At 40.5% G+C, this 8,175-nt stretch overlaps 1 protein-coding gene across 1 annotated transcript; it reads left to right on the forward strand.

Annotated features, from left to right (window-relative positions):
• The first annotated feature begins 406 nt into the window (after nt 1–406).
• Nucleotides 407–7,103, forward strand: calm2b (calmodulin 2b, (phosphorylase kinase, delta)). Its single transcript, XM_073050641.1, has 6 exons — nt 407–539; nt 2,133–2,163; nt 2,679–2,822; nt 2,908–3,014; nt 3,751–3,886; nt 6,458–7,103. The coding sequence occupies exons 1-6, from the start codon at nt 537–539 to the stop codon at nt 6,484–6,486; spliced, it is 450 nt and encodes a 149-aa protein (XP_072906742.1). The 5' UTR covers nt 407–536; the 3' UTR covers nt 6,487–7,103.
• The last annotated feature ends 1,072 nt before the right edge of the window (nt 7,104–8,175 follow it).

An 8,175-nucleotide genomic window follows, 5' to 3' on the forward strand; every position in this document is an offset into this window, starting at 1 on the left:
CCCGTACTGCGCTAGGCAACCACCCCCTTGGTGCGAACACCAACTGAAAGGCTCCGAATAACGGAGCGCTCCGAAGCCAGCGGACGCCAGGCAGCGACGCTGCCCTGCACTGACGCATTGCAGGTACGGTCCAGCCAATCAGCGGCCGCACTCGAGCCGAAGCTTCGACCGCGCCAGCGTCATGCGGGCTTCGTCTCCTTCCGCAGGCATCAAATAATCCCCAGCCGGGCCCTATGGCCGGCTACGAAATTGGCACAACGGGAATGGAAATTTAGCCGGGGGTTTCACATGCAGTCCCGCAATGGCGAACCTTTGAGTTGCCCCTGCGGTAGTGTCGCTGGCGGTCGGGAAGGGTGGGGGGGGGGGTTGACGGGAGATGATCCGCGGAGTGCGTGGTAGGCGTGGCTAGGCGGAAGGATACGGAAGCGGAGAGGAGTTAAGCAGCCGCGGTGAGCGGGGTGTTTATAGTCAGTGGTGGTGAACGTCTGAGGAGTTAAGGCGTTACTGAGCAGCCGGTGGTAACTTAACGTAGTAAAATGGTGAGTTCCACTTTACATCGGAATTTCCAATTCATTTCCCTCAAAGTCTGCAGCACGGCGGGAAAGCCGGCCGCTCCCGAAGCAGCCGCACGTATTTTGACTGTTTTCTGCTCTCGGCGTCGGGAGCGTGGGCTGGGTGTGTGTGGAGGGAAGATGCGCCCGCCGCAGAGCCTGCTGCGGCCCATTTCCTCCGGCGTTTCCATTCGCGTGGACGCCTCACCGGCGACCCTCCGACCCTTGCGAGGGCAGGCGATGAGCGAGCGGGGAGTAGTTACACATCCGGGATGTGTTTTATTCCCCCCCCCCCCCCCTCCCCCGGCTCTCCCGCGACCTGTGGCTGCCCGGGGCGTGTCACATTGGGTCGCCTCTTTGTGACCTTACCGAGATCTCCACGCTGTTCTCTGCGGGCAGTGGCGGCTCCGACTGCGGCGAGGTCGCGGCGCTGCCCCGTCCGCCCTCGCCGCTTCGAACTGCGGCAGCGGTTCGGACCGTTAGCCGAGGGCGAGACAAAGATCAACGGCCGCGGGCGACCCCGGCTCCCGACGTGAAAGCCAGTGCAGCCCACGGTGCGTGCTTTTATTTTCTGCAAATGTGCCGGGGTTTGGGTTTAGGGTTAGGGTTGAGAAGTTATTTAACGTGTTGGATGGCGAAGGCGGGCAGGGTTGCCGGTCTCCGATGACGGGTGATTTTAAATTATCAGCACTTCCGGCTGCAGACGCGCAATGCAGAAATGACGGCAGAGACAACTGCAGAGCATGTGTCTCCATCGTCTGTAGCACCACTGCACGATTCTGGCGAATTACCTTTTACAAAAGAAAAACAACGACGTCTGTGCGCTATTTTTAATGTACAAAGATCTCGACGTTTTTCGAAAAATCCTGAATAGGTTGTACCCTTTTCCACCACGTGGGGTCTGGTGTTCTGTCACTTCGCTCCCACATCGTTTTCCCATATTTCATGTTTTGGGGTCGGGGAAGGATGCGTGCATTGGTTACTGAGATCGCATTGAAATCTATGATAGTTTGGAATGTGATCATAGGTTTTCCATTGTTTACCTCCCTTGGCATCATATGCACGTCTCTGGGTTTTTGACTTGGTTAAATGTTCGACTTTCTAAACCTTTACTGTTGATGTATGTATGTAACAATTGGTTTTAAGGAATGTTCCGTTACAGGCTTAATTAGGATACCATTTGCAATCTTGTAGTCATCACTTCTATAGAGAAGCATAGCTTTTAGCTGGACTTTATTTTGATAGGGGGGTTAATATATTGAGGAAAAGTTTTCTGGAAACCTGCATCTTCCCAGCGTTCCAGTTGTTGAGTTAATGCCAAATGACCACAACTTCCTCCTCTAATGCCAGGAGGTATAAATGTTGAAATGGGCATTTTTCTCACAAACAGCATGTTTTATCTTGATATTTTAGTGTCTAATGCAGTGCAAAATCCAAGATTCCAAGGTTCTTTATCATGAGGTACTGATTGGAGATGTACATCTATCTTGGGATTAAATTGCCCTAATTGTGAATTTCTACACATCCAATGCTGTAATCCTGTGTAAGAAAAGTGCATAATTTGCAAATGTCTCTTTTCAGGCTGATCAACTAACAGAAGAGCAGATTGCTGGTAAGTCTGCATAAATTTCCCTATCTGGGGAAAAATAAATGCCTCTGCTTGAGCAAGAAATAAATTTGCTCTTGAATGGCCCAGTACTTGAGTAACCAGGGTGTGGTTTTATGCTCTTGCTGATTTATGGGCCCTGTAGATTATCTCAAAGCATCAGTACTTTATTTGAAATTTATAACATGTAGTTGAGCTTACTGGTATTGCCATTACTAACTTCCAGTTCTTAAAAGGGATGTGCCAAGTCTACTCCATTGAAATTAGTTGAATTTCCTTGTGCCTGGTCTTTGCTCTTATCACTGGCTGAGCTAAATAATGGGCAATTTCTGTGGCTGTATCTCTGGTCTAGTCTTGTGGAAGGCTTTTGCATTTGATCAGGTGCTGGCTTGCCAATGATATTTCTGTAATGCACTTTTTCATGAAAGTAAAGGCATCGTGAAGTATTGATTAAGCTCTTAATTGAAATAAATCTTGTACCATTATATCTCTGTACATAGACTTTTTCTGCTTTATTATAGAATTCAAAGAGGCCTTTTCACTCTTTGACAAAGATGGGGATGGTACCATAACAACAAAGGAGCTTGGAACAGTTATGCGATCACTAGGTCAGAACCCAACTGAAGCAGAACTGCAGGATATGATAAATGAAGTGGATGCTGATGGTAAGCAAGAAGAGCAAGAGCATTGAAATTAATCTTGAATTCTATATTTGGTTTTATTAATTTTCTTTTCTTTTGTGATGGGCAGGAAATGGAACAATTGATTTTCCAGAATTTCTGACAATGATGGCAAGAAAAATGAAAGATACAGATAGCGAGGAAGAAATCAGAGAAGCATTCAGAGTGTTTGATAAGGTATTGATCAAATGTTAAAATTGTATGCTTAAATCTACATTTGAATTTGTCTGATTTAATACTGTCAAACTGAGCCTAGTTCATCTGTTCTTTGGATTCAAGTTGGACTTGGAGCATGTGTTTTGGGTTGAGCCCTGTTTCCTTTTAAAGGAGATTTTTCAATATAGACAAGGCTTTAATTTGGGCCTTTGGGTAGTTTTAGTCTTTCACAGCCTTGACTATCGAAGTACTTGTAAACTATTTATTTTGTGGTTCCTGTTGGAATGGAATGTGGTAATTGTTCACTATAATGAGAATATGATAAAATTCAGGTTGAGCTGGGCATCTGGCTGAGCAACCTTGTTCTGAAACAATGATGAGATATTCTGCATCTTTGAGCAGATAGGATCATAATTTTAAATGCAGTGGACAATTTGTATAAAGCCAATAAAGCCATTGTACTGTTTCCTCCAATGCTCAATTAAAATTCAAGTTGTCAGACTGAAGAGGAGTGGGGATTGACTAAATTTAAAAAAGCGTTCTTTAAAAAAAGTTATTTGCCATCAATACTCAATATTTTGGAGTAATCATCCATGATATTACAATCAAGAATGCCTTTGGGGTTATTGGCATATAACTGCTTGGTTTTGAACTCTTTAACAGTAGGGTATTTAACATGTATCTACCTTGTGCTCATTAGAAACCTTTCCCCTGAAACAAGGTTGGTGAGTAATCTCTATGTAACTTTTGTATCCAGGATGGTAATGGATATATCAGTGCTGCAGAACTTCGTCATGTAATGACAAACCTTGGAGAAAAATTAACAGATGAAGAAGTTGATGAAATGATCAGAGAAGCAGATATTGATGGTGATGGTCAAGTGAACTATGAAGGTGGGTTTTCAGCTGCTTATTGTATGCAGTGGTGTGTTTCAGGTGTTAACAGCCTCTGACAGAATGCATTTCCAAATTTAGTTTTCCTGAAGTAGGAGGAAGCAATCATGAGAATTGCTAGCAGTGCAAAATGCTGGTGGAACTCAGGCCAAGCAGCATCTATTTGGGGGGGGTGGGGGGTGGGGAGAAGTATCATTGATGTTTTGGGCTGAGACCCTTCATCTTGGATTTCCAGCATCTGCAGATTTTCTCTTGTTTGTGATGAGAATTGCAACCTGACATGTTCCTCGAGCACTTTGTGTTGCATATGAGAAAGTTGTTTTTAATTGTCCCAGCAAATCATTATGACACTCAGGAAGTCTTTGTAGATAACGTATGCAAATCCACTTTTGTCTGCTCCTTGTGTACATGAAATATTTTCATCAGTGTAGGCAGTTCATTTGGGTTTCTCTAGCAATGGTGTGGAATGCTGATAATTCTAAACATGTATTCCAGCATAGAATTGGGCTATTTGACTCATAAATGTACAGTACATTGGCACATTTCACTGTTTTGTACATGTGACAAATCTAATCTTTAGAATCTGTGCTGATTATCAACTACCCATTAATACTAATCCCACATTCGCCCTTTAATGGCGAGGAAAAATAAGTTTTTAATCTCTGAAACAGATTAATAGATTTAAATCACAATGGTTGCTGTAGTATTCCTAGTTGAACTAGTATGAGGTTATCTGCATTAATCCCCAGAAGTCCCTCAAATCAGAAAATAGTTCATACATTGCTCTTTATAATTGTAGTTTCCCACCAGTGCATCATCAAACATTGGGTCATCAACTTAAGTATGCAAGTAGGCTAAGAAATTGACTTTAGGATTTTGTTTCTAACTAAAAATAAAAAAATAAGTTTATGCATTAGGGTATTAAATGAACACTTTTCTAGTGTCAATTCATCGAATTCTGATTAATTTGACCAAGTTAGAAATTAATGTAAGCATTATTACCATGTCCATAAGACATGGGAGCAGAAATGGGCCACTCAGCCCACTGAGTCTGTTCCATCATTCCATCATGGCTGATTTAATACCCCTCTCAATCCCATTCTCATGCTTTCTCTTTGTAACTTTTGACACCCTAACTAACCAAGAAGCTATCAACCTCTGCTTTAAATATACTCAGTGACTGGGTCTCCATTGCCATCAGTGGCAATGAATTCCACAGATTCACCATCCTTTGGCTCAAAATTCTTGTCTGTTCTAAATGGGCGTCCCTCTATTCTGAGGCTGTGCCCTCTGGTCCTAGACTCATACATTATTAGAAAAATCTCCACGTCCACTCTATCTAGGCTTTTCAATATTCAATGGGTTCCAATACAATCCCCACTTCTAAAGTCCAGCAAGTATAGGCCCAGAGCTATCAAGTGCACTTCATACTGTATGTTAACTTATTCCAAGAATGATTTTCAAACCTTTGTGCCCTCTAATGTCAACACACCCTTTCTTGGATAAGGGCCCAAAACTGTTCAATAATCTTTGCAGTCTGACCAATGCCTTACTGAGTTTCAGTAACCCATGTTCTTTACTCTAGTCTTGAAATGAATGCTAACATTGCATTTGCTTTCCTTTAGCATTGACTCAATCTACAAGTTAACCTGTAGGGAATCCTGCACAAGTGTCTGACTTTTTGAATTATTTCCCATTTAGAAAATAGTGTATGCCTTTATTCCTTCTACAGAGCATGATCATGTGCTTCCCTATACTGTTCCATATGCTACTTGGCTATTCTCCTTATCCAAGTCCTTCTGCAGACTGCTTCATCAACCTGCCCCATCACCCCCATCTTTGTATTGCCTGCAGTCAGAAAGCCACCAATTCTGTCATCCAAATCAACACATAATGTGAAAAGTGGTCCCGTACCAATTCCTGTCTCCAACAGCCAGCTAGGAATTCAATGCTTAGAATGTTTCTTAGAATAGGATGGAAGCTCTTCGTGCCATGATGTGGGCTGTAGAATGGTCAATTGAGTATTTGACACTCGCATAACACTTGAGCTCTTGTAAAATGAATAAATTTTAATTATATTTCAGGATTATTAACTGAATCTTTTATCTTGAGCCAGATAAGTTATCATTAAATAGCTATCTAGTAAAATTGATCATAATGTAGTGAAGCTACATTGCTTTAATGCTTGGACATTTGTTTTTTATTTTATGCAAGTTATTGGACTGTTTTTCTCAGTTATTCAGCTGTTCAACACCTACATGCCAATACAATTGTATTGCTTTATGTAAAAACTAAGGATGGCACTGCTTGAATGTCTTGCAATTTAATTTCAAACTGAGTTTAAATTTCCAGCAATTTAATTTTAGTTCAGAGAATAAAGCTTGCAAACTGCTCTGAAAGCACTGGTACTAAAACAGTTGACTTGCTGTTTTTTTTTTGAATCACAAGTCCTGCCCAATCTTTTTCCGATGGCTTTGAGGTGGCAGCAAACAGTTTGAAAGTTGAGTAAGGTGATTAAATCAGTTACAATTGCTGTTTTAGAAACTCAAACATTTCCTCCTTTCTTTACAGAGTTCGTACAAATGATGACTGCGAAGTGAAGATCTTGTACAGACAATTGTTTTAATTTTCTTGTAAAAAAAACATTGTTTATTTGCCTTCCTTTGTTTGTAATTTCTGTAATGTTTCTTCCCTGCCCTAACTGTAAAACATTTGCATGTATAGTGGATAGTTAGTCTGTTACTTTCCTTTATCTTGTCATTGTTTTCCTTTGCAATTGAGAAGACTATTGGTGTAACAAAAGATGCATGTGGCTTTATCTTGAAGTGCATCTAAGCTCTTCTACACATTCAGAGCTACAATAAGGACTTGTGGTTTAATGAGGGATCATCTGGATACGTTGCTATGAGGAAATGGCTGACATGTAATGCATTGCTGTTAATATGCAGAGATATCACTCTGCATGGAATGAGGGCAACGCTTAAATTTTCTCAGCATTGCACTATAGCAAAACGGGTGTATCATCCAGGTACTCGTACACTAAAACCTTTTTTGTATTTGCTGTTCCATACAATGAAGCATTCATGTTTTCTTACTGTGCTTTCATAATTTTGTTTAGCCATTGAGTTCTCTCTGAAATCTGCTTTGGCACAAAACATGCCTGAAATCCATTCCAAGTTGTATATTTTTTTCCAATAAAACTACAATTTACCCAAAATATCACTTTTGTGATTGACATTTATTCCCAAAACTTAGTGGTACGGTAAATATAGGAATTTGTTACATTGATTAGTGTTGGCTTTCTGTAAATTACTTGCTGTTAAAGACAGGATTGCTTGTTTTAGTCTTGAGTATATTGAAATTAACTGTCAATGTTGAACAATTTGAAGTCTACTTTGGAGAAGATGGATGATTTAAAAATTCAGTTAAAGAACTGAAAAGCCTGATGCCAGTGTTTAACATCAATTTCCATGCAACAAGTTGTTCTGGATGTTAACCACATGCTTTCTGTAAAAATTGGTCTGATTTAATGTTAATAGTAATTGGGAAAGACTGTCTTAAGGAAATGATGCTGTAGTCTTTCATAATGGTGATGCCAAAATTAAATGCTAATATTAATTTGCCTGCAGTTTATTCTGTAGTTAAAGTTTTCACAATTTGGAGTGGTTCTTTAATGATGGCATAGGAATAACCTATGATCCTGTAGATTTTTAGTTTAGCATTAATAATAGTGGATAGTTTGATTAAAGAATATTTAACTTGCCCCATGAAATGATCTTAATGTTTTAGAAATTAGTTTAGTGGTCTTGTGGTCCTGAATTTGGCATCTGTATTTATCTGAACAAGCAATAACTTAAATGTACCATTGTTTTTATTTTTAAATATAATTTTAAAGTTTTTTAAATTCTGGACTTGATTTTGTGTGAAGGATTGTGCTTGGGTATAAATGAATATCTATAGTGCTGCAATACACTGGTGATGAGTGTGAATGTTTAGGTTAAACAGGTTTTCTGTTAAGCTTGGTGTTTGAAAGTGTTCTTAAATAGATCACACTTCAAGTTGGAAATGGTGTTAATGTGTCACTTTCTGCAGATACCCAGATTACAACAACCAATTGCAGTATTTACATGGTGGTCTGGCTAAGTCTGGGTTGAGGATTCCTTGCCCCCCCCCCCCCAACCCTGGATATTCAGGATTGAGGATTGGGAGTTCAGCAAAATGATGCAACTAGTAAAAAATGGTTAAACTGAAAATGAGTGCCATAGGGGCACATTACTGTTGTAGAATTT

The sequence above is a fragment of the Hemitrygon akajei genome, chromosome 7 (assembly GCF_048418815.1).
Source record: "Hemitrygon akajei chromosome 7, sHemAka1.3, whole genome shotgun sequence".
In the NCBI taxonomy this organism is placed as follows: domain Eukaryota; kingdom Metazoa; phylum Chordata; class Chondrichthyes; order Myliobatiformes; family Dasyatidae; genus Hemitrygon; species Hemitrygon akajei.

Coding starts and splice junctions, on each gene's coding strand:
- calm2b (XM_073050641.1), top strand. Junction 2,164..2,678: donor AACAGAAGAGCAGATTGCTG/GTAAGTCTGCAT, acceptor GCTTTATTATAG/AATTCAAAGAGGCCTTTTCA. Junction 2,823..2,907: donor AAATGAAGTGGATGCTGATG/GTAAGCAAGAAG, acceptor TGTGATGGGCAG/GAAATGGAACAATTGATTTT.